General features: G+C 40.5%; 1 protein-coding gene across 14 annotated transcripts in view; it reads right to left on the bottom strand.

The window, feature by feature from the left end:
* The window catches only part of Ikzf1 (IKAROS family zinc finger 1), a 100,583-nt gene that overhangs the window by 54,655 nt on the left and 19,011 nt on the right, over window positions 1-26,917 (bottom strand). For all 14 annotated transcript variants that reach the window (XM_042684917.1, XM_042684918.1, XM_042684916.1 and 11 more), the window contains one exon: window positions 20,013-20,132. In XM_042684917.1, coding sequence (XP_042540851.1) covers window positions 20,013-20,132 — 120 coding nt within the window. The remainder of the gene's footprint in view (window positions 1-20,012; window positions 20,133-26,917) is intronic.

The following is a 26,917-nucleotide window of genomic DNA, read 5'->3' as shown; positions in this document are numbered from 1 at the left end:
ATACTAGATACCTTGGCTCAGTATGTTATTCAGCCAAGGTTCTTCTGATGACAATGAAGGTCATAAATACCCAGGCTTACAGGGAAGAGTGAAAACAAGAAGTTCAGAAAACTTGGGTAAATTCATGCTATGTGATTTGAAGATGAGTTAATCAAATTCTTTAATTCTGTGAAAACACATGACCAAACACACGATGAAGCAGGAGATCCAACAACTCTACAGAGAAAATCCTGTTTTTAGGTTGTTGAAGGGTGTTAGTGTATGCTAGGAATATGCAAAGAGTGGCACTGAACCATGCCAAGAGATTAACTTTTCCTAAGCCTTTTTATGCACGATCTTGGTACACTTTGTTAAATGAGTGTATATGGTTACTACACAAAGCTAAAATCACTTATTGAAATGGTTTCATCCTATTTCTAGATCTGTTTTGTTTGTTTTCTCCATGTCTAGCTTTAAAGGTATGGCTGATTCCAACTACATCTGAGATCATGGCTCATTCATGGCCTAGTGCATTCATTCGTAAAACAAAATGGCATCCAGCCTGATTTTTTTTTTTAAGTTAGGCTGTGGATGTGATGTTCACTGCCTCAAAACCACGGTGCTCCTGTTCTAATCTTGATACCATAGTGATGAGGGAGCAGAGTTTTAAAGAGATGATTTACCTCAAAGAATGTGTCTACAATAACCATTTCTCAATGCACATATCCTACTCATCCTTATGCGGTGAGAATTTTGCAAATGGTTCCTTTAATGAAATCACTAATCAGAAAATCTTCTTCTCCTCATTTTGCTGGGATTCACCTGGGTTCTGAAAAAGTCAGACATGGTTATTTCCAGAGGCAGCAATTTAAGTCTCCAAAGAATTTATTTCTCTACAAATTTAAACAATGAATTTCTTCCACTTGTAACAATTGTGGATACATGGATGATGGACAGGAAGTCAAATAAGGGAATTCTCTTGAAAATGCTTGGGATTTTCATCATTCTTCTTAAATAAAGGACATACTTATGCTTTGATTGTAGTCAAATGTCCCTTTCTTGTATGGACCTTGGAATATGGTCTTCAGTCCAGGAATATCGTCTTCCATATTCAGGACTGAAGATTAGGTAGGAGAAAGAGCAAATGGCTTTCTGATGTGAGAATTGCACAAACAATCACAAAGGCAGCCATCCACATACTAGTATTATAAAAGCATACTTTCTACCTGTTTTCCTTTTCCCAGAAACTTAATAAAAAAATCATTCTGTGCTTATACTATACCACCTGACCTCAAATGATTCACTGAGCCATGTAAGACAACTCGAAATATAAATTTTTGACTAGTATTCTGGAAATTTTGGATTTCAGGAGAGAGTTGCTTTGCTTAATGCAAGTACAAATTAAATCAATTAAAAATGTGATAGTCAAGGGAAAATGCGGACAAGAATTCAATGTATGTCCTACAAAATGAAGTGAGGGAAGAGGTAGGTAGGGGAGGGATAGGTGAGAATATTGGAAGGAGTGACATTGATCAAGATATATTACATTCTTAAACGGCTTTGTTAAATGGAAACTCTTGTACAACTACTTAAAGATAATCTGAAAAATAAAAAATAAAAAAAATACACTAGGTTCATGGTGGGGAAGAATGGATGGGAAGTTTCTATGGATGAAGTATTTCTATCAGGACAGTGGCCTGATTTTCTTCTTTTATTTAGGTCCATGGTGTGATTCACTCCCTTTTAGAAACTTGCAAAGACTTAGTTTTCAATGGTTTTGAAAGTGTAGCTTTAGCTGGGTACCATAGCATAAACTTGTAATCCTCCCAAGTGAAAGGCAGAAATCAAGTAGGAATATGTCAGCCCAGGTTGGCTCAGGCACAAATCGAGAACCTCTACCTTGAAATCAAAGCAAAAAGTAGCTGGTAGAGAATCTGCCTTGAAGGGCAAGGTTCTAAATTCAATTCCTAGTACTGATGAAAAACAAGTGTGGCTTTGACCTTAAGCTGATCCAATGAGTCACAGTTCCCTCTGCTGGCTTTTTGTTTGTTAACTGGCAATAAGAGTGCCATGAATTTTCCTTCTCAGGCTGGCTTTGAACTGAGATCCTCAGATCTCAGTCTCCTGAGTAGCTAGGATTACAGGTGTGAGCTACTGGTATCTGGCCTGCAATTACATGTTTAGATCCTAGGTGGTCACAGACTAGAAGCAGTGAATTTCATGGGAATATACAGATCATGGTGGCATGCCATTCCACATGCCAACCATGAAGTCCTCCTTCATTCTGTATTCTCTGTCTAGGCCTAGCTTCCAGGTTCTAGAAGGGACTTTGGTACACTGAAAAATGCTATGGCAGAGCAAGAACAGTGAGAGCTTTCCTGGCTGGGCAGGAAAGTCTGTGAGAGTCTTATCTACAATAAACTACCAAAAAAACACAAAAAACTGGAAGTGGGGCTGTGGCTCCACTTAGCCTTGAACTAAAGATGCTCAGAGACAGTGGGCAGGCTCTGTGATTAAGCTTCAGGACTGGCGCACAAAGGAAACAAAGAAGGAAAGAATGGAGGGAGGAAGAAAAACAAAGGAAGAAAGAAAGAAAGGAGAGAGGGAGCAAGGGAAAAAGGAGGGAAGGGAGGAAAGAAGGGGAGAGAAATGGAAGAAAGATAAAGAAAGAAGAAGGGAGAGATGAAAGGAAGAAAGGAAGGGGGAAGAAAGAAAGAAATCAAGAAGTCAAGAAAGAAAGAAAAGAAGAAAGAAAAGAAAAGAAGAACGTGAGGGAGGAAGGTTGGAAGAGAAAGAAGGAAGGAAGGAAGGGAAGTGGGATGGAGAGAAAAGGGAGGAATGAAGGAAAGAAGGAAGACAAGGAGAGAAAGAAAGAAAGGAAAGGATAGAGGAAAGAATAGAGAGAGGGAGGGTTAAGTAAAAAGGAAGGAGAGGGAAAGAGCAAAACAACAAAGGAAGGGGAGAAGGGGAGAAGGAGAGAGGAAGAAGAAGAGGAAGAGAGAGAGAGAGAGAGAGAGAGAGAGAGAGAGAGAGAGAGAGAGAGATTGATTACAAGGCAATGCCAGCACCATCAAAGCCACAATGGAGAATCTTGCTTGTGTACCATGGTGTACTCAGGAAACACCATAGCCACAGGGGCACACCCTGTCTCTTCAACTGCAGGAAGAGCAGGGGGTGGAGGCAGGAGGCATCCCTTACACAGGAAAGCTGGGGTCTGGCTGCACCCAGCAAGCAGGCTGTGGAACATCTCGGTCACTCATCCACCCACAAATGGGCCATCAGCACTTGGGTGCTGAGGTGAAACAGCAGTTTGCTCTGTGAGGCTGCTGGCTGGCTGCTTCTTCATTTTCTCCAATAAAACATAGCTTCCTTTGCCCCTCCCCTGGCTTGCTCCACCAGCCCACACCACCACTTCTTAGCCTTTGACGAGAGGCTTCATTCTCGACATGTTTTGGGAGTACATTTCTTTTTGGACAATGTTAGCCCCTCCCTCACTCTCTCCCAGAACAATTACCTTCTTTTAAATGAAGTAAAATTTCTCAACACAGAATAGTGATGGGAGAGCAAAACACTGATGGCTCACATCTGTAATCCTGGTTACTCGGGAGACTGAAATCTGAGGATCACAGATGTCTGAATCCAGCTTAGGTGAGCAAGTCCATAAGACTATCTCCAATTAACCACCAAAATGCTGTAAGTGGAGCTGTGGCACAAGCGGTAGAGTGCCAACCTAGAACAAACAAGGTAAGGGGCAGTACCTAGGCCCTGAGTTCAAGCTCTAGTATAAAAACAAACAAGCAAACAAACAAAAACACCAAACTAAACCTGACCAGAGAGGACACAACAATAAAATGAAAGAATGGAAAGAACAAAAGACCATCTATTTCTGCCTTTCATTCTGCTACTATGCTTTAGGAAATTGATTTGTTTTTACATGTATCTCTGTTCCTGTGTTCTCATTACCTTGTTCTGAGCCAACCCCCCCCCCCCCACACACAAGACTTATAGGCACACAATAGATAAAAGTTCAAATTGGACTGGACCCAGACTTTCTTGAACTTAAATGTGGATAAACTTTCAGAAGAAATGACAAAGTAAAATTTCACATTCATTTGGGATGACCAGGGAGAAAATGTTTTCAAGAGCAAGTTGATTTACAAACTCATTTTAGACACTAAAATAGGTTGAACTCTGACTAAAATGTGCACAGGAAATATAGCCAGATTTTCCTATGAGCATAAAGCATATACTATGTTTCTTTTTAAAAAAAAATACATTTTTGGGCTGGGAAGGTGGCTCAGTGGTAGAGTGCTTGCCTTGCATGCCTGAGGCTCTGGGTTCGATTCCTCAGCACCACATAAGCAAAAAGAAAAAAAAAGCCGGAAGTGGCGCTGTGGCTCAAGTGGTAGAGCACTAGCCTTGAGCTGAAGAGCTGACGGACAGCGCCCAGGCCTAGAGTTCAGGTCCCATGACCGGATCCAAAAAAAAAAATACATTTTTATTGTAAAAATACTGTACAGAGGGGTTACAGTTACATGAGCAAGGTAATGAGTAAATTTTCTATCAAGCATTGTTACCTCCTCCTTTGTGTTTCCCCTACCCTCCCTTCCCTCCCATCTCCACAACTACACTTCCCCCTCCCCTGCCTCCCCACCTAAATTGTAAAGTTTGTTTTTCAACATAGTGTCTTGTACATCTCATTGTTACAATGGGTCAACCTGTATCCCTATTTAAGCATTTTGGTTTTTTTTTCCCTTCCCCTCCCCAAATTAGAGGAGTATATATATAAGATGCAGGGTACTGACATCAAATACAGTGAAAAACAGGGGTTATACTATGGAGGAGGATCATACAAAGAAACAAAAAAATCACATGGTACATTATAAATACGTTAGGAACAATAGCAAGCAAGAAAGAAAAAAACACTTGTATTCCTATCTTGGGGTTCATTTTGCTTCACATCATCTTATCTGATGCAAGGCAAGAATTCTACCATTGAGCCACCTTCCCAGCCTATTTTTTTTTTTTTTGGTGGTCGTGTGGCCTGAACTCTGGGCCTGGGGAGGCTAGCACTCTACCACTTGAGCCAAAGGAAAACAAAACTTCTCATTAATAGTTTATGTTATATGTTTGTTTTGAAAATTGTTAATGCTTTTTATATTAACAAAACATAAAACATTATTGTTAATTCATTAATTATTTGTGTCATTCTTCTGTCTTTTTCTTTTTCTCTCTCTCTTTTTTTGGTGGGAGTGGGTGGTCTTAGGGCCTTGTACCTGCTAGGCAAGTGTCCTACCAATTGATTAGTACTTCTAGTTATTTTTTTTTGAAATATGGTTCCTAGAAAATTGAGAAGTATGTATGCAATTTTACAGATACTATATTTTCACTGGACAGTGCAGTCTTGGGATACATGTCCGTATATTGTACAAATGTATTGTAGAAAGACTAGGTATATGAAATTTTTTAAAAAGAGAGACCCTAGTTTCTCAACAAACACTGTTCATGATTGATGTTTCTAAGGCATAAAGATGGGTTGGGGTTGTCTACTTAGAATTTGAGCAAGGTGTGGTGCACATGCACATGTACACACACACACACACACACACATACACACATAATACAGCAGGCTGAATTAAAGACAGATCAGTAGGGGACATTTCTTTTAATAATAAAAATCAGTGACTGAAGGAGGGAATGGGGTATAAACTAACAGAATCCTTAAGAGAAACGTTCACATTCACTATGAAATCAAATACCAGAACCAGGTGAATAGTAGCTTACCTTTAAAAAAGGCAAGAAAATGCAGTTCTTCTCAGGATTCAAGCCACCTCTCTCTTAAACCTCAGCATTCTCTACCTGATACTAATTTCACTAAGACTGCTTTACCTGTAATGTTAGCATTCAATCATAGGTGGCCACCACACCAGGCCACAGTTAATTGTCATGATTAAACATTACACTGAGAACAAAAGTGGTGAGAAATACTCTGGGGTCACTGGAAGATTCATATATATATATATATATATATATATATATATATATATATATATATAGTTATATATATATATAGTTATATATATATATAGTTGCAATCAAGTTCAACTGGAAAGCATAGAGATATTGCAAAAACAGTCAACACTCGGTCAGATTCTAAGAATAAGAATAAAAATAATCATATAGCTGCCTGCAGGGCTATAATAAAATCCTTTACTCATTTCAGCAGGATTTCACTTCTAGAGTTAACAGTCTTTCATTCTGAAAAAAAAAAGTACATGTGAATGATCGCCACTGGGCCCTGCTGCTGTAGCAGGGGGCAATTGGAAGGCCATCCACAGTCACTCCGTGCCTGCTAGGGAAGGACAGCGGATGGTTAAGGCTTCAGGATTCACAGGAGTCTTGGCCAGGTGACTTCAGTGGAAATGGACAGCCTGCAGCCATATTCTCTGTAGGGGAAGTACTCTCCTGGCAGCAGCCCATGCAAAGACACACCCTAGACCGGCTGCCAAGAGATGCCTGCCCTGAACTCACTCCTGAAAGTAGGACACAAACGGCTCTGCTCTTCACTTAATAGAGTGAAATCCAGAAAGTGTCAGGTGCTTCAACACCCCAAAGCTTCTCCAGTGCCTCCACAGTGGGGTGAACTTTTGATCACATCGCCCAGATATTTGCATATGCTAAGCCCACACTTAGAAAGTGTCCTTGCTTCCCAGGTGCAGAGACCACAGGGTTGAGAGTGGGGTAGGGTGTTGTGGTGTAGGTCTGTGTGCACCTCTCAGGGGTTGCATTTAATCAACAAGAATCAACAAAGAATTTTGAAGAAGAACAAGCCAATTCTGTTATTTGAAGGATATTGCCAGGATGAGACCTTCCTCAAACAAATCACTGTAATTGAGGGATTGATTATTACAGTTTAGAGGAATCACACTTTGTATTTTAAAATTCTCCAAACTTACATAACAACAATACTGATGATGCTTTAATTAAAGGATCAGGATCATTTGGTCATATTCCCCCAAGAACAAACTAAATCTAACTGTTACAAAAGCAGTGTGTGTGTGTGTGTGTGTGTGTGTGTGTGTGTGTGTGTGTGTGTGCTGGTCCCCCAAGAACAAACTAAATCTAAGTGTTACAAAAGCATTGTGTGTGTGTGTGTGTGTGTGTGTGTGTGTGTGTGCTAGTAGTGAGGACTTGGGTTCTGTCCCTTAGCTTTGCTGAAGGCCAGCATTCTGCCACAGATCCATTTTGCTGGCTAAATGGAGATAAGTCTTATGGACTTTCTTGCCTGGGTTGGCTTGGAACCAGGATCCTCAGTTCTAAGTCTCCTGAGCTGTTAGGGTCACAGGTATGTGCCACTGGCATCTACTTAGTATTCTTTTTATTAATGTGTAGAAGCCAGTGGCCCCAACAAATCACATTTGTGATATCAGCAACACAGATATATTGGAAACCTTTCTTGTGGGACAAATTTTATCTTTTATTGCCTCATAATCCTCCACATTATCCTCATTCTTTCATCAAACACACACACCCACATACACACTCTGCTATCCACAAACTCTCCTTTCCTTCTTTTACATTTCATGGTTGTTCTCAAGATATTAAAATTGTATTAAGCCAGTGCCAGTTAAGAAGATCTTAACACGGAAACAATACAGACCTAATTTGTAGCATTTGCCAATGCCTGTGGTGTAAATATTTCCAAGAGTGGTTGACTTCAAGCTTCCAACCAACCATTTAACAAGAGCCTGGCAGATTTAATTAATACAGAGCAGTCAGCTGACTCTATGTGGCTCCTAACTAACTGTAATATGCTTTTTGGGTTCTCTCTAAGTTTCTGTTTTCTGACAAATCTTAAAGTCAAAGGGTTTAAAATTCTGAGAGCTCTGTGGTTACTTGTGATATGTAGTTCCTGTTAAGACCTGGAAGAAGACAGGGCTTATCTGGAAGATTCCAGTAACTGGGACTCAACCACATACCACTTGTAGAGGAGGTCCAGTAAGGAAGCTTCAAGAAGGGGACCTCTCCCGAGGGCAAGTGTCTTCATGAACTCATCTGCTGCTATGGAAACTTTACAGAGCAATGGTTAATGCTCTGCTCTGTTTCTCTGTTTAAACCTTTCTACTTTTGCATAAAAGGAAGGGAAGCTTTTTTTTTTTTTTTCTGAGTTATATTTACACTTCCCAAATCAGAAAATGTCCTAACCAGATAGGAGGACAGGTGGCAACTGGTAACCACAGTTCAAAACCTGTTTTTTTTTTCTTTTTCCATTTCTTTCTAAAATGTAGGAGGAAAGTGAACAAAATGTCAGTTGCCTGTTTTATGCACAGAACTAACAAGTTTTCAACACAGAGAGAACAAAGCAGAAATCAAAATTGAGATCAAGAGGCAGAAAAGAAAATGGTATCATAAACCTATCTACTCTGGTGCACTTTAATCTTGGAGTCTTCATTATTTTCTTAAATCCACATGGGATAAGATGATTCTGAATTTAAGTTGTCAAAATGAAATGATGATATGATGGATTTTGTTTATGAAAACAAACTACATTCCATTATTATCTTATACCCTTGGAGATACATAGTGAGAAAGGCTGATTGGACATGGGAAGATGGGAATTTTTCAACCTTTTCTGTTCCAGTTTTTTTCCCTATGAGTCTTCCTTTAAGTCTCTATGTCAGGTTCTGCGATATTACTGACCACAGTAAAAAAAAAAAAAAAAAAAAAAAAAAAGAAGTCTTGATAATTAACCAAAGATTGGTTGCCTCTGCAATGGGAGGTACTGGGGGAGGGAGGTGAGGATGGGTGATGTGGGTATATAAGTGAATTGCAGTGGGCAGGACATACAAAGGAGCCCATTGGGAAAGAGTGACCCTCAATAATCAAGATGGCGAATTATCAGATCCTGTCCACAGTTTTCCTCCCTCACAACCTCAAGTTCCCTCTTCTGCTGTCCACTTTCTTTTGGCCTCCCTTTCTTTGAGAAGACAGAACCATTATCCCATCTACTCACTTAACATAGATATATGGAATGCTGCTTCATCCCAGAGGATGCCAGGTGCTAGGGGACAGGATAGGGAGCAAGTCAGAGCTGGGTGTTTCATCTGTAGGTTGCTGTTAGAGCGAGTCTGTAGCATGAGAGCCTGCCTCAGACCTTCTCTCTGGGGGGGCCTTCTGAGTAGAGACCAGAGCAAGGGGTTGGCATTCCACGGGAAATGGCTGGACACCGCCACACCTAGTCTTTGAGACAGATGCCTTTCTGCCCTGAGACTCCTACTGGACTCTTTTAATTTCTTCTCCACTAGTTTCAGCATACATTTACATATTCTCTTCCGAAACAATTGTCAGTAAATCCTCCTCCAAGTCCTACAATTCCCTCAGTTTTCTTCATTTGCCCATATTCTCTGCTTCAGACTAGTGATTGCATTTCCCCTGCCCACCCTCCTCACCCCAACTACGTGCCCTTTTCCAATCACTTGGCAGTCTGGCTCTGTCTCCATCCCCCATTAAACTATTCTGAGGAAATGTCCTAGTGACTCGCAGGACCTTCTGGGAGGGTAGCTCCAGACCACCCTTTGACTCTTTTCACCTTCATGAACATCTCCTTCTGGTGGTTTCCATGCCATATTTCTTTCTAGAAATATCACCTGAATCAAACAACTCATTCTATCTCTTCCTGTGCTTTCTCTTCTAGACAGTTACAGTCTTCCTCAAGGCCCTCATTGTTTGGAACATTTCCCTCTCCTGTCCTTTTCTAGCTGGACTAAGGTCACACTGGACTAACCTTGGCATGCCAGACTGTTCCTTGGCTAAGACCCATCCCTGGATCTCACCTTATTCCTGACTGTGAATAGCCTCTATTTTGCTCAGTCAGATCACTATGGTCCCAATCACTATGGTAGAAGTTACAGTCACTTGATGCATACCACTTCTACCTCTCCTTTCTTCCTCTCCCGCTGCTGCCTCCTGGCACACATGCAAATGATTTCTCCCAGGGTCAAATATGTCTCACGTTGTTGCTCAGCAGAAGAATGATCTCTCCAACACATAGACCTGTAGGGGTCAACCCTTAGATCAATACCTTGGAAGGGTCCCCTGTTAGATGCCATCCCTCAGACCTCAGAACATTTCTGTTCCTTTGCCTTCTCTGTTTCTGTTCTCTCTTCTTCCACTGTTCCTAACAGTTAAAACATGATTCACTTTCATACCCCTATTGAGACCTTAGTTGTTTGGTAACTCTTCCCCATTCTTTCTTCCTTACCCCACCTACAAGCCCAGCTAGGAACAATCCTTCCTTTCCACCTTTATCTTTGCATTATTGTACAGCCATGGGTCTCCTGCCTTTAACTCTGAAGGTCCTCAAGGCAGTGGCTGGGCCTACCTGGCAGAGCCAAGGGCTTGCCATGCACTTGTCATGTTGTGAATGGATGGGGTATACTCATTTCTGCAGGACCAGAGAAAGAAAACCTAGAATGGAGATACCTAAACAGCATCCACACAAATCCTAATTAATATAAATGCAGCAAAGGACCGTGGGGATAGTGAGCAGGGGCATTGCCAAGCTTAGGGTTGGGCATTAGAGACCTCTCAGGGCTTCGTGGTCAGCAATCTCCAAACACTGGGAGCAAGGACACAGTAGCTTTCCTGTGTACCAGGCCAGCCGAAACATGGGAGTGTCTCTGTGCCCCTCCATCAGCATCCTCATCCCACTAAGGCCACGTAGGTAGGGCCTGCAGGGCTCTGCATGACCCAGTCATTCTAGTTGATGGTACAGAAATGATGCTTGCTCAGTCAGCCCCTTCATGGGCCCTCCAGATCCTTCCAGACTGACCTCCTGCTGCCCTGCATGTATATTATGAAGGGAGGTTGGGTTTACATGAAGTCTGATGGTTTTCTGCCCAGGACACCTGCTACCAGGGGTCACAGGCACATGCTATGCAGTCCCAGGTAACTTGAGATATCTGACATCCGTCAAGTACAGACTGATGAACAAGTAACAATGTCAACAGTAGAGGCTGCAATGACCATCTGGGTTGTGTTCTACTTTAGTGCCTGCCTTGAATGCACTTCATCCCTGACACCACTCATCTCCTAGGTGCAGAAGTGGCACAAAGCCACTGCCAGGGCCAACAAAGTAGAACAGAACAGAGCCAGGGCCCTAATGACCTGCAAAGCTCTCAGGCAGAGAGCGCTACCTTCTCCAAGAGGAGATAGCTGTGCCAACACACACACACACACACACACACACACACACACACACACACAGAGCACTCTATGCATATACATACCATATACCATACATACTATACAAATAAGCATCCCAATAATACCCACATGCACACAATCTATACATGCTACACATAATTTACACACAGATGCTGCATAAATATATACACCACACAATATACACCCTACACACATACCACAAATACATATTCATCATATATCATATACATAATTATACCATGTACACATGAATATAACACACACTGCACACATATGCACATATACCATACCTACACCACAGATACACATATAACATATACCACATACCACATATCCTTCCATGTATATATTATACACAGACACACATATAACCATACCAAATATACATAAAATACATACACACATATAAATTTATATAGATTTATATGCATACATAAATGTAAATACATCAATATTACATAGCACACACAATAATATGCATATATACATACAACATGTACACACACAACACATATACCCATTATACACACATCTACCACACACATACATACGTCACAAACACTCATACAACCATCACACACTGCATATGTACCATGCATGCATAAACAAATGTATATCACATGCTTGTTTAACTTTTCTCCAAGGATATCCCTAACCCCCTACTGCCCACTTTTACACAAATCTAGCCTGAGGTAACTAACATGTAGTATAGTATCCGCTCAAGTTTACCAAAAACTGACAGGTTGCTCTGAAGATCACTAATTCTCAAGCCTTATGCACTGACCAAATAACCCAAAGGTAACATGGAAAGTTTGTGATTTAGAATTTACTTTGAAGGATGAAGCAAAATAACCTGCCACAAAGAAGCCTTTCTGGCCAAATGTGAAAAGGCCTAGAGGGTGGGAAAATCATTCTTGTAATGCTTCTATCTCATGTTTTGGAAAATTCATGAAAGAGGGACACTTTGCAACTGATTGGTATTTGCAACAATAGTTGCTGTCTACACAAGACAAAGTAGAGAGAGTAAAATGCAGGATGAACAATGCAGAATTATTTTATGTTTTGAGGGTTTAAAAAAATGTTTCCTCCTTTTTGTTACTGTTTTCTTATTTCTGTACCTTTTGTCTTGTATGTAACTTTATCTGATTTGGAGAGGGGAAGGGGAAGCACAGAAATGGTGGGAAAAAGGGTGAACCAAGTCAGCAGTGATACTCAGTAGACACCACGTTGAAAATGAACTATACAACTTGGGGGTTGGGGGTGTGGAGGGAAAATTTTTTTAAAAATTCTTCCCCATTGAAGAGGATGTGCACATTGAATACAATGCCAGGGCAACCTAAAAATATTTAAAATCCTTTCTATCATATTGCCATTGATTTTCAACCCATGAATTGAAAACCTAAGTTAAAATGTTTCTGTATGTCATGATTAACATACAGGCAATAGAGAGTGGAAATGGAGTTGGAGAAGGCAAAAGTTGGGACTTCGGAGCCTGAGAAGCTATGTAGGCAGTCATCAACCAAGACAATGCATTTTCCTATCGTGGAAAAAATGACTAATGTTACAAGAACAATAGACACGCTAAGACAATGAATACTCTGAAAGACTAGAGAAGTACAGAAAAGATGAGTGAAATTTTGTCTTTCAGCAGCTTGACTTTAACATACCTAGTGATATGAATATTACACACACACAAAAATCATCTTGCAGCTAGTTGTTATCTTGAATTTTACAGTTTTCAGTTAGTATGTTAAAGATAGATTGCTTATTGCCATTCTCTATTCTCATTTTGGGAATATTGCACAAATGCTATATGTTTTTATATAGGTCATTATGTCCTAGGTTCTTTTTCTGGGTTGTCTTTAATTTTTTTTGTATATGATTTGATGGCATTTGTTGGCATTCATTTATTATGTTCGTTTTGTGCTTAGTGTTTTATTAAACAGATTATAAATATCCATAGCAAAAAAAATTACCCCATTGAAACCATAACACATGTGTTCAACTCTGAAGAGAAGAAAAAAAAACAACCGAAAACATCAACAACAACAACAAAACTAGAAAAGCAAAGTGAATAAGAATCCAAATGATATGGCTTTGGTGATCCTTCAAAGGAGAAGAACAAATCGAACCCAAACCCCAGCCACCAGGCACACTGAGTTGGACAAACAGCTCTCTGCTTTGCACCTTTTTTTTCACAGCAGCTTTTTTTCAACTGCAGCTCCTGTTCAGATGCTGCTAGATAATGTTTCTCCAGAGCTAAAATGGGGTTTATCGCTTCAGAAGAGATGCATTGCACAGATAAAGACAACTTCCTCTAGCTGCTGATTAGATAAGCTGCCTTACATCCGTACTCCCAACCCCACAAGCTGCCCAATCTCCAATGAGACCGGTTTCTGGCCGTTCTCTTCCCATCCTGAGAAACGCTTACCAGCTCCTCTCCCCTCCTCCAGGCTGAAGAGAAGCCACAGCCACTATCCACCCTTGGAGCAGAGTCTTTAAACTGAGGAGGACACTTCCCCCTGGGACACACAGTTAAACATATATGAATTCTCTTAGGAGACCCAACTTCAGTCTTGAGACTTAGGGCTAGTAAGGAGGATTTTCTATTGCAATTGAATGAATCAAAAAAGAAAACTAGATTTATGTTATTACACAATCATTTCTTTTCCTGCTGTATTCCTAGGGGAGGGGAAGATAGAGATTTTTTTCTACTTTTTTTTCCTGGTCAAAATATTCAAAGCAAAGGGCTGTGTGTCTCTGAACACTAGAGGTTTGAGAGGCAACCTTCCTCTTTTTTGGGGGGGGGGAGGGGGTCCCGTCATGGGGCCTGAACTCTGGGCCTAGGTGCTGTCCCTCAGCTCTTCAGCTCAAGGCTAGCACTCTACCACTTGAGCCACAGCGCCACTTCCGACTTTTTTCTTTTTGCTTATGTGTTGCTAAGGAATCAAACCCAGGGCTTCATGCATGCAAGGCAAATGCTCTACCACTGAGCCACCTTCCCAGCCCAACAACCTTCCTCTTAGCTACTGAAGGCCATCAAGAGATCCAAAGAACATTCTAGAATGTACTGGACACATATATATGTATGCATATATATAAATAGAATACATTATCACATGTATTATGCATTATATGTATATTTTATTTACTGTCTTTTCATATTCAAACTCATATTTCCTTCTGACCAAGAGTAAGCACTACGTTACACTATCCTGACTGTCAATCTATGCATTCCCCTGCTCATCATTTTTAATTTTTTTTTCTTATGGTACCAAGGTTTGAACTCGGTGCCTTGACTTGCTCGGCAGGCACACTACCTATTGAGTCACAACTCTAGCCCTAAGCCTTGCTCATCTTAACACCTTCACCAGCCTAGTCCTGGTTTTTAACTTAGCTCTATGGCTCCTGTCTCTAGATTTTCCCTTGGATTCAATTCTAAAGCATGAATCCACCTGGCATCCTTCTCAGGGTTAGTCAGTGTTGGGAAAATGGAGGAGAATAGAAAAGTAATAGGCCAAACTCAATCATCAACAGGCAAGGACTGTTTATTAAGGAACAGTGATGAAGTCCAGCCTATTCCTTTTCCATTCTCCATTTCCCCAACATTTAGTGTGTGATTTTAAGCTTCAAACTTTCTTCTCTATCCCCTGGCCTGTCCTTTTCCCTATCTATGTTCCTTCCTGTCCACCTGTTTTCCCACCCACCATATGCATTCATAGGCAACCCTCCATGCTTAAAGATAGACCTCAGAGTGAAAACACTCCAGGCCATGGCTAAAATCCTTAGCTAGCTAAGATAGAAGAGCAACACAGGCCTGTGTGCCTGTCAGTAGAACTTTATAGACTGGACATGGAAACATGGAAGAGTGGGTTTAGAAAGAGCAAGTCAATGAGAGGGAGAACTTGTCACTCGGAGAAGGACAACACTTGTAAGGAAGTATTAGTAAATAAAGGCAGAAAATCACAAGATTTTTGTTTTCAAAGACATCAATCTCACCTGCTCTCTAGACTCAAATCCTAACTTAAATCTTCAAGGGAAGATTTAAGAGATCCTGATCAAGTTTTCACAATGTCAGCCTACTTTTCACTTTTCTGCATGTGTGTCCTGGTACCTGAGTAAACTTGGGTCTGCCTTAAGAGATCACTGAGTGCTTCCTTAGCTTCAAGATAGTTCAGACACAACCACATCAGAGAGCTGAGAGTTCTCAGCTTTTAAAGAGAGTTACAGAGCTTTAAAGGGATCACTTAAGAAGAATGAGCTAAGTAGAGCTACAGTCTCATTAAGTAGATCCATTCTGATGAATAAATTTCTCCTTGCCAGAAAGTTCCCTTCTTCATCTAACTTAAATTCTTCAGGCTGTATTTAAAATGCTTTGTTTCTTCTTACAAAGACCTGGAAGAAAATTAGAGGTAAACCAGACCTCTTGTCTTGCTCTGCCTTCTGGCTGTGTCCTATAATTCTCTACATTTATGCTGAGATCTAGTCCACCAATGTGATATGATACTTACTTTTCTTATTCTGGGAATGACACACTGACCCATGTCAGCTACCACCCATCATAGAAGGCCAAATTACGTTATTACCATGGTCTAGTTTTATTTAGATTCTTGTAGAACTCAGTGACACCTCTAGCAGTAATTACAACTTTTCCAAATCATCCCTTCCCTGTCTTTTCTAAGGCAGACCCTCTACTATCTTTTATGATCAAAACTTCTCTCAGCATTACGATCAAATCTTTCCTCACTGTTATCTTTCTCCCCCTTTTTCCTTTTCTCCTCAGTTTTCTCTGAATTATCCACAGGGACAGCAAGCACCTTTGGTCTAAACTTGATCTGGAACACCCAGTACCCTAAATCTCTTTTCATCTTTCCCTACTCTAATTGATGCCTCCATTTTGTGATTGCATTCAATTTGCTTACTTTATGCATAAATTGTTATAATAATTTATGAATTTATCTTCTATGCTTGGTGATGTTACAATGTTACCCAATCCCTCTCTATTTTCAATTTAGCTACCAAAAACTCCTGCATAAATCTCACATAAATCTGTAAGGTTTCTGTGTTGTACAAGTTGTATTATTTTTCAGCCTCCTCCTCCGCCTCCTTCTTCCTTTTCCTCTGCCTCCTTCCTCCTCCCCCCCCTTCTTCTTCTTCTTCATTTGAGAGTACTGGGACTAGTGCCAAGAGTTGGTGCTCTATCAGTTGAGCCACACCTTCACTTCCAGCTTTTTGTTTGTTCATTGCAGAAAAGAGTTTTGAAGATTTATTTGCCTAGACTGGCTTCAATCAGAGATCCTCAGATCTCTGCCATCTAAACAACTAGGATTATAGACATTGCCACCAGCTCCTAGTGTCAGCTCTTTTGATCCTTTAAAAAAATTTTACTTTTGCCAGTACTGGGGCATGAACTCAGGACCTGATTGCTGTCTCTTAGCTTTTTCCACTCAAGAATGATACTCTACCACTTGAGCCATGGCTCCACTTCTGGCATTTTGCTATGTAATTGGAAATAAGAGTCTCACGGGCTTTCTTGCTCAGGTTGTCTTTGATCTGTGATCCTCAGACCTCAGCTTCCTGGGTAGGAAGGATGAGCCACCAGCGCCTGGCATCAAAACCTGTTTTTTGTCCTTTTTTATTTCATGTCTTCAGCAAAGTAGGTCTATGTTGTTTTTTTCTCATGTGCAAATTCACCCAGGGAAATGTGTTTAATTGTTCCGGGTCTCTTGAAATGAGGAAACTGAGACTCAAGGAAGAAAATGGCTAGGAGAAGTGATTTTCAATGTGCTCCTCCCTTCCAAGGGAGGAGTTTCTTTTCCTTTTCCGGTTGCTATCTCTCTACATTCTTTGTACTTTTGACCCACTTCCATGGAATGAGTTGATAAAATATAGCCCCAAATTTATTTTTTAATATTGTACCTTTAGGTTATGTACATAGTCCGTTGGTTGACTGCTACTCATTGTAAATGATCTTACCAGATAACCTATCGCTCCTTGCTAAAGCAAGTGGATTTCCATTAGGATCGATATGGCATTGTCTCTAGCCATGGTCACCATAAGGAGTGGCTTTCTTAGATGTCTTTCTCTAGTGAGTGCTGGGATCTTCTTTCCTCCTGGCTTTCTGTTCTACCCCTTTTCTGCCTGTGTCTGATGTGCTTTACCGGCTATGGGCAACGGCTCCTTTGACCGCCAGCTGCCTATAGGATCTTCTTGTCCCAGTGTTTGGGGGGCCCATTTCAAACAGTTTTCTCTGCCTGTCCCCAGCAAACCAAACAAACCAGGCATTTCCCAGAGTCATTAAAGTTCACAATTCTGCAGTTCCTGTTTTTTAAACTTCATCTTGAAGGGAAAAGTAGACTTAAAATCATGTCTCAGGTGGCAAGAAACAAGGAGAGGAACCTCCAGGAAGTGACAAACCCACTCCAATTTCAAGGGAACACCACACTGGGTATAGCATGGACTGGGAGCTCAACACTGGATGAAGGCTAGACAGTCCAGGGAAACGGCCACCAATGCCAACTAAGGCGGAGCCTCAGCCAGGACTGTCACTCATTGGAAGGTGAATAGGATGAGGTACGTAGGATATTTTTCTGGTACTCATGACCATGACCTCTTATCTATACCAAGTGAACTTCATATTCCTCTCTACTCTCTAGGAATCAGTCTGACTTTCAGTTCCCTAAAGGATGCCCACGCCATGCGGACTCCACAGAGGCTCCCCTAGTTGCTGTAAGGATTTCATTGCAAGCCCTCTACTTTCCGTACAGAAACCAAGCCAGCATCCTAACTCTAATTCTGGGCTCTCAGGACATTATGGGGTCCATGGATAACTTCTTTTGGCTCTTGGCCCTCAAGCCCATTGCATGCTAAGAACATCTCAGACTTGTTTGTAGCAGCTCTTTGTGTCCCTGTTAAGTGAGGAATCAATACTCATTACAGTTAAGTGCTTCAGGGATTAAACTAATGAGATAACCCAGGGGCACTTTCCCAACATTAGCTCTTCACATGTCTTCCACCTCTGCAAGTTTTTCTTTCTTTCTTTCTTTTTTTAACCATTTATTCATTATTAGCTTCATGTTGTTATTTAAGTTGACCTTTTAATTTATAAGTATGTGTATTTACTAGGAATGTGTGTTAAATAATACAGCACACAGAAAGAGCAGAATCACTTGCCCTATTCAAAAGATAATCTTTAAAATAAGCAAACCAAAATAAAGCATGCTCATCTGCACCCTAATTTTTGAGAAATCCTGAAATTATGTCTGTGATCTTACAGAGGGGATGACCCACAAAGGTTAATTTTCTTCCTCTTACTTCCTTTCCACAAGCCTTGCTATTGCCTAATAAAAACTAATAAACTCACAAATATACTGGTTCTCTGGGTTCCTTATACCAAATAGCTTTAGTCCTATTTTTGTGACATTAATTGCATTGCTAGGTTAAAACGTATAAAGAACTATTATGCCCAACATTAACTTCATTTCTAAGACACATGGTACCGTGCACAATGTGTTTCCTAGTGATAGCATCAGAATATCCTTTATTTTTTATTATTATTTATTTATTTATTTATTTTTGTTGGTCGTGGGGCCTGAACTCTGGCCCTGGTTGCTGTCCTTGCGCTGTTCAGCTCAAGGCTAGCGCTCTACCACTTGAGCCACAGCACTACTTCTGGCTTTCTAGTGGTTTATTGGAGATAAGACCCTCATGGACTTTCCTGCCTGGTCTGGCTTTGAACCGTGATCCTCAGATCTCAACCTCCTGACTAGCTAGGATTACAGGCGTCAGCCACCTGTGCCTGGCAGGATATCTTTTAGAAAGACAAGTTGTAGGGCTTATGTGGCTGATCCGCATCCAAATAGTGTACCTCTTTATACCTTGGCATTCTTTCAGATGCTCTTTGACGTAAATGAGTGCTCTCAATATCACACCTTTATCTTCTCTCTTCTAAACAAGTAGACATTCCAAGGAGTCAAGGACTCATTAGCTTATGAGAACATGCCACAGTGGAACGAAAACTAGTCTTTTAAGTCAGAAACTGAGTTTAACTCTGACTCCATCATTTGATGTTGGTTAACTCAATGAGTTCCTCTGGGCTTCTCTCTTCTTCCAGTAAAATGGGAAAAACAGTTTTCCAAATATGAATGGTAATATGTGTAAATTACCAGTGGAGTGATTTGGCATTGTTCCAGTCCAATCCTTTTTTGAAAAGGAATATGAATGTTTGCTAATTTGGATAACCTACATTTCTCTGAAATATTTTGAATTCAAATTGTTTAATATTTGCCAAACGTTTACTAATTTTCCATACAGTCGAATTATTTGAACAAGGTTGTAGCAGGTGCAAAAGGAGTATGGGCTATTCAATCTTCTATTTCTACTTACATCTGACCTTTAACAAGTAGAGAGTCTAGGGATAACATATTTGGCCAGGGGAGGCTCCTCCTAACTAACCCTTAGCTCTAAAGAAAAGTCACCTTGTTGTTACAGCACAAAGAATGTCCATAAGATTTGATATTCATTCAAATGCACTGAGGAAAGAGGGAGTAATGGAGACACACACCCTATAGCAGAGCGATCCTCAACTCTACCACTCTCTGGCCTATGACTGTTTCTCTTCTAACATGCAAGAGGACCTCAATCTGCCTATGTCCACATTGTACTTCCTCAACTTGACCACTGAAAGAAACAGTGGGTAAAATGTCTCATGATCCCTGATCACTGCTTTGGAAGGATACTAGGCAATAGTAGTTTTGTAAGAACGGAGCATGTGCCATCCTGAACGCTGCCAGGATAAGCCCACTTACCCATGCTACGATCACTCTTGGAATTCTGCTGTCCTCCCGAAGTGGTGGAAAGGTCTTCGGGGACAGGCATGGGTTCATCACCATCATCTGGAGTATCACTGACAGGGGGACTTTCCTTTCCTGCAGAGAAAAGCAGGGGTGTGAGGTTCTACTAGTCATTGGCCCTAGAAGCCCACATGTCCAGGCCTCACTTGGGCAGCTAGAGAAAGCTGCAGGAGAAGGTGGTTAAGTAGACTGAGCTGATGTTTCCGGGTTGGGACCAACTCATATTTTTTCTTGCAACATCACTGCTCAGGCATCAGTGGCTCAAGCCTGTGATGCTAGCTATTTAGAAGGCTGAGATCTGAGGAGTATGGCTCAAGCCTGTGATGCTAACTATTCAGAAGGCTGAGATCTGAGGAGTGTGGTTCCAAGCCAGCCCAGGCAGGAAAGTCAGTGAGAATCTTATCCCTATTAACCACCAAAAAATGCCAGAAGTGGAGCTGTGGCTCAAGCAGTAACATGCCAGCCTTGAGAAAAAAATCTCAGGGACAGTGCCTAGAGTTCAAGCCCCAGGACTAGCACAAAAATAAAAACAAAAAAATCCCTGAACATCATTGCCCTACCCAAGTAAACAAACATGAGAGATAAAAATGTGTGAAAGAAAAGCAAAAGCAAAATAACTGTGATCCACACAATCCTACTATTAAAATTACAATATGATACATGCACATATATGTATTTATATGTATCTACATATTATGTAGTAGCATATTATTTTTCAAAATAAGCTATGTTTGGTACCATCGTTTAGCTTGGCCTTGTACTCTATCTGGGCTTTTTTTTTTTTAACTCATGGCTGGTGTGCTACTTCTTGAGCCATATCTCCAGTATAGCATTTTCCTGATTACATGGAGATGGAGATGGAGTCTATAAGAATGACTTTTCTGCCTGGGATGGCTTTAAACCATATCTTTTAGGTCTAAGCCTCTTGAGCACCTTGGATTACAGGGGTGAGCCACTGGCATCTGGCAAAATAAGTTAGCGTTTAGACATTCGCATTGACATTATTTCTCTGCCCATTCTTCCATAATTTCATTTATAATATATACATGATGATTTATTTGAATTCTACTTGTCAACTTATATATTGTCTTCCATCATTTTTTCTTCATGACCAAACTATTGTTTGTTATCACTGAACATTCTTCTAGCCAATCTGTGCATATCTTTAATGATTGTTATCATAAAAAATCTTCTCCAGAAATTCAGTGGCCAGGTCCAAAGACACCTATGTTAAAAAAATATCTCTTCACACATTCTAACAAAATTTCTCCTATATGTCATTTCCCACTTATTCCCCACAAATTTGCTTGTGCTGGGTTGTGTTTGAGGACTCTGATAGGATCTCTTACTCGGAGCTACACAGGCTGGGTCTTTTTTTGTCTCTCCAAGATCCAGAAGCTCTTTTTCCAGTTGTATAGTTGACTTAACCGAAGAAGGAGCAGCTGCTTGGGGAAGGTTGAAAAGGGTCCTGTGGCCACTGCAGAAAAAACCCTATTCCTGCATGCAAAGGTCTGTCACCATGAGTTCTCTTGGAAATAGGAATAAACTACAATCCATATAAATACAAAGGTTACTTATGCTTCACCAAGTAGTATTTGCCAAATAAAATTAGGTCTTAAAAAGTACCATCTTTATTTTGAATGGGTTACAATTAACTTTGCTGGTACGCGTAGGAATGAGAACTACTGTTCTACTCGAGGAATCCAATGTTGGGAAAATATAACATGGTTCCTTCCCATCGAAGCTGAAAGTCCTAAAGCTTCTGTTCTTCTGGAGTTAACTTAAACTTGAGTTAGGAGATACAAACCACATGTGAGACACAGCTGGTGAGGACTTAAACCATGGAAACCAATCCAGGATTGATACATGAAGAAGAGTTAATGCCAAGATTCTTATAAAGTTCCAGGGCAATGAAAGATGTAATTGTAGGTGCCTCACAAGCTGACAGCTCAGCACAACAGACAAGATGATCAACCCCTGTAGATGACCTCCTGACTTCTGGGAGAGCATATAAATGACAAATCAGTTGTAAAAATGTCTAGAAAATGTGATGAAAACTCATGTACCATTTCTCTATTGGTCTGAATAATAAAACTCCTATAAAAATGACACCAACATTTTAGGTGACTGGCAAGTAAAATCACCCCCAATGTATAAAAGAACCTTTACTGGAATCTTTAAAATAGAATCTGCCCAAGTACAGAGAAGGTGCTTTGGGGAATAGTATTACATTCTCTAGGAAACAGACATTACGATATAATATTCCAGCTTAGCTGTAATTAGTGCAATTGGCATATTTTCAGAGAGAGCATTATTGAGTATATTTGGATAGCCAATACAAGATAAATAGTTAAAGATAGGGCAGGATTATAAGAATTTCCCAAGGAAAAGCAAAAGGCCAAAGAGAAATTGATCGAAAGGGCTCATGTTACACTAAAACTTGGGCATGTGCATTGTCAGTGCTGGTTTCATTGTCCTAAAATAGAAGACTTTAAAAGTATCAGGAGCTGGGCACTAGTGGCTTACGCCTAATCCTAGCTACTCAGGATGCTGAGATTCGAGGATTGCAGTTTGAAGTCAACTCTGGCAAGAAAATCTGTGAGAATCTTATTTGTAATCATTCACCAAAAAGCTGGAAGTGGAGCTGTGGTGCAAGACCCAAAGCTAAGGGACAGTGCCAAGGCCAAGAGTTCAAGCCCTAGTACCGTCACACACACACACACACACACACACACACACACACACACACACACACAACACACACACACACACACACAATGCTTTGTGACATTACTGCATAGAGATGACAACCTCTGTCCTAAGAAGCTGGTCCATGGCTCAACTTATACAGAGCACTCTGGTGTTCACATCTGTCCTGGAATTCATCACCTCTTATTGCTAGAGAGTAAATGTAATCTTTTTCATGAATATTTTTATGATTATCTTCCCAGTAATAACTCTGGAGTTCACTATGATGCTCTGAGGCTTTGTAGATGCCATGGTACATGAGGACCAAGGGAGGAATGTGTAGGATCAGGACTTAGCCAATAAAGGGATGCTATAGTTTGGGCTCAAGTCATGCTAAAATACATCTGAGTAGCTCTCAATTTCCTGTTTATTTTTAACTTAACTGATCTAACAAATTATTTCCCAGTAATTTATTAGGAAACAATACCAACTAGAGATTGTGGAGGAGCTTCTATCAACAGATGCGCCTCTTAAGAATGCTATCTGTCTCCAGTTCTCACCCTAAAATGTCAGCTCTTAAGTGTCCCTGATCTTGTATCTTGATATTTATTTATTTATTTTCTACATAGAAGAAAGAAAGAGTAATGAGAACAGTAGGGATTGTGATTCTAAAATCATGATCAATAGAACCTCTCAACGCAGAAGAAACCACACGGGGAGAAGGGAGAATAAAAAGTTAGCCTCCTTATGCATAGTGGAATGGAGGAAAAAGTCAGACCCAAATGGAGCCAAGTTGGTTGCACTCACATTCCCGCCAAGTGCTGAGACTTAATTCAGCTTTTTCTTGCCTTAGCGCACTGATGGGTCTTAAGAGATCCTCTGATTTGCCTAAAAGCCCCCTAGTGTGAGTTGTGGTTGCTGAGACTTTAACCACTGATGTGTGTCCTTGCCTAGGGATCTACATTCCTTCACTGCTGGAAGATATCCAGGATGCAAGTTTATGCTTTATGAAAACTTTCATGGTGGGTGAAATGGTTTATATGCTGACTTTGAACACATTTACCCCATCTACCATTTAAAATGTGAAACCACACAAAGATAACAGAAGATTAAAAAAACACACACACAAAACACCAAATATTCAACCAACACATCCAAAATACAAATTGCACTGTAGTGCATTGCTGTGGTGTGAAATTTAGGTCTAGATTGACCCTTCTGCAAGAGGGAAAAATAACATGGCTCATGTCTCTATTCAAGTGTGATGAAATGCTAAAAAACACAATGTTTGCCTAGCTCAGAGGATTGGGGGAAAATATAGCAATAATGACTGAATTTTCATATAGCAAATAAACATATGGTATTATTTAGTCAGCTGTAACATACAAAAAAACATGTATAGTACCAAATAGCCACCTTTCCCTAAGAGCATGCATAATGACATGTAAATACACATAAGTAGACATTGTAAGACAGCAAATATTTAAGTTAAATGGAATGCTTTAGAAGATGCAAGAAGATATCCCTTGTTTAGAGTAATGAAAGGAAGTTCTGGCTAATTTACGAATATGCCAATTTATATTTAACTCACTATTAAATCTTATAAATAAAGCACTACCTATGAGAAGTTTTTATGGGAAAACTAGATGAGAAATTCTATCATTAGCTTATCAATGATTTCTGAAGTAGATTATAGCTCACCCAACAAAGTTCTGGCACAACTCCATCCATCTCAAATGCATGAGTTTTAAGTATACATAATTACTCAAGGGACCATAATTCCTGGAGTAAATAAAAGCAGTATGAATATAGAACCTTTGTTCTATTATAAAAGTGTATGACAGTTACAATCTAGGCCTTACAGCCACAGACTAGATCTGACCATACTCTAGAGCCAACTCTGGCTTTTTGGGATTTCTTGTCAGTTACTTTAATTATCTAAGTTACTTAAGTTATCTAAGGCTCAGATATTTGTGATTTGGAGATAACTGTATCCTCTTCAGTGGGTCTTTATATAGTAGAAATGAGAAAATACTTAGGGCAATGTTTGGCTGATTCAAAGAGTTCAATCCAAGTAATTTAAACCAGATTACAATACTCATTACTATTTAAGAAATAATTCTTGTGTCTGTGTTACAACAAATACATGAACAGCATTGAGAAAATATCCAATAGCAAGGGTCTTAAATAGCCAGAGGGCCTTAAAAATCAATTGGCTTAGCCTAGAGCTAGTGGCTCATGTTTTAATCCTAGCTACTCAGGAGGCTGAGGTCTGAGGATTGCAGTATCGAAACCAGTCCAGGCAGAAAAGACCTTGAGACTCATATCTCCAATTAACCACCAAAAAGCCAGAAATGAAGGCATGGCTCAAGTGGTAGAGCATCAGTTTTGAATTAAAAAAACTATGTCTTAGTCCCTGAATACAAGCTCCAGTAACAGCACAAAACAAACAGATAAATAAATTTCACTGGCTCAAGTCTCTATTGATATGGCAGATCCACAGTGGTCCAGGAAACAAAGTAACCATCTCAGATCCCATTGCTGAAATCAGAAATGGATTCCAAGGTGTTCTCCTATCTCCCAGGACCCAGACTTTTCACAGATTACTTGGTTAATCAGAATCTAAATCAAAAGATAGTGCCCATTCATAACTAGTGCTTTCTGAAAAATGCTGAAAAAGAAAGAACAAAGAATTAGTAATTGTTCTCCGAAAGATAGAAGAGTTCAGTAGACCTATTTCCTCCATATCTACAAAATACATTTATTGAAAGTCAACTAGGACACTGCACTAAGGCATAGTTCAAGAACTGATAGATATGAAAAAAGGCAAGTATCAGATATTTCTGTTTTCAAGTATTTTACATACATGAGGTAGAAGCCTATGAAATTGCTGGTACTTGAATTTTTAATTTAAAAAAGAGGGTGACTCAGTAACACCCCCTCCAGATTTGTTATCAAGAATGTCAATTTCTGGGCACCCGTATCTTATGCTAGTAATCCTAGCTACTCAGAAGGCTGAGATTTGAGGACTGAGGTTGAAAGTTAGCCTGAGCAAGAAAGTCTGCCTGAGCAAGAAAGTCCATGAGGGCTGGGAAGGTGGCTCAGTGGTAGAGCGCTTGCCTTGCATGCCTGAGGCCCTGGGTTCGATTCCTCAGCACCACATAAGCAAAAAGAAAAAAGCCAGAAGTGGTGCTGTGGCTCAAGTGGTAGAGTGCTAGCCTTGAGCTGAAGATCTGAGGGACAGCGCCCAGGCCCAGAGTTCAGGCCCCATGACCGGACCCCCCCCCCAAAAAAAAAGTCCACAAGACTATTATCTTTAAATAACCACTAAAAAAAAAAGAAAATGGAGCTGTGTCTCAAGTGGTAGAGCACCAGCCCTGAGCAAAAATGCTAAAGGATAGTGACCAGTGAGATTAATGGCCAAATTAAAAAATAAAAGTCAACTTGGCTGAGTGCTGGTGGTTAATGCCTATAATCCTAGCTACTCAGAAGACTGAGATCTGGAGATCCTGGTTCAAAGCCAGCCAGGGCAAGAAATTTCAGAAGATTCTTACCTCCAATTAACCAACAAAAAGCCAGAAATGGTTGAGAGAGAAGTAGCCTTTGGGATTTCTCATCTCAACTCCAGTGAGATCAAATTTCTAGCTTCCACATATGAGTGAAAACATGCTGCATTTATCTTCCTCCTCCTAGCTTACTTCACTTAACAGAGTGCTCATTAGAACCATCTGTGTTGTCCCAAATGACAGGGTTTTATCCTTTTATATGGCTAAATAAATGTTCAGTTGCTTCCATGCACCACAATTTCTTTTGATCATCCATCTATTCGTAGACCTCATCTGGGTCAATGGCATCTCACTCTCCTTAAATGCACTATGCCAAGTACCAACTGTCAGTTTGTGTGGTGCTTGAGTTTCCCTAGCCAAAGTAGGCAAATCTTCTGTTTACTATGCCTTGCTCTCCTCTGCTCCCCGAAGAGGACAGAAAGGGCAAATGCATATGCAATACTATCAATAAGAAGCTAAATATAATATTTCCTTTTCATTTAACCAAATTCTTCTTCTTCCTCCTCCTCCTCCTCCTCCTCCTCTTCCTCCTCCTCCTCCTCCTTCTCCTCCTCCTCCTCCTCCTCCTCCTCCTCCTCCTTCTCCTCTTCCTCTTCCTCGTCCTCC

Source organism: Dipodomys spectabilis, unplaced genomic scaffold, assembly GCF_019054845.1.
Source record: "Dipodomys spectabilis isolate Male_0828 unplaced genomic scaffold, ASM1905484v1 ptg000092l, whole genome shotgun sequence".
Lineage (NCBI taxonomy): Eukaryota > Metazoa > Chordata > Mammalia > Rodentia > Heteromyidae > Dipodomys > Dipodomys spectabilis.
The sequence above is the reverse complement of the archived record's forward strand: the minus strand, read 5'-3'. Positions and strand labels throughout refer to the sequence as shown.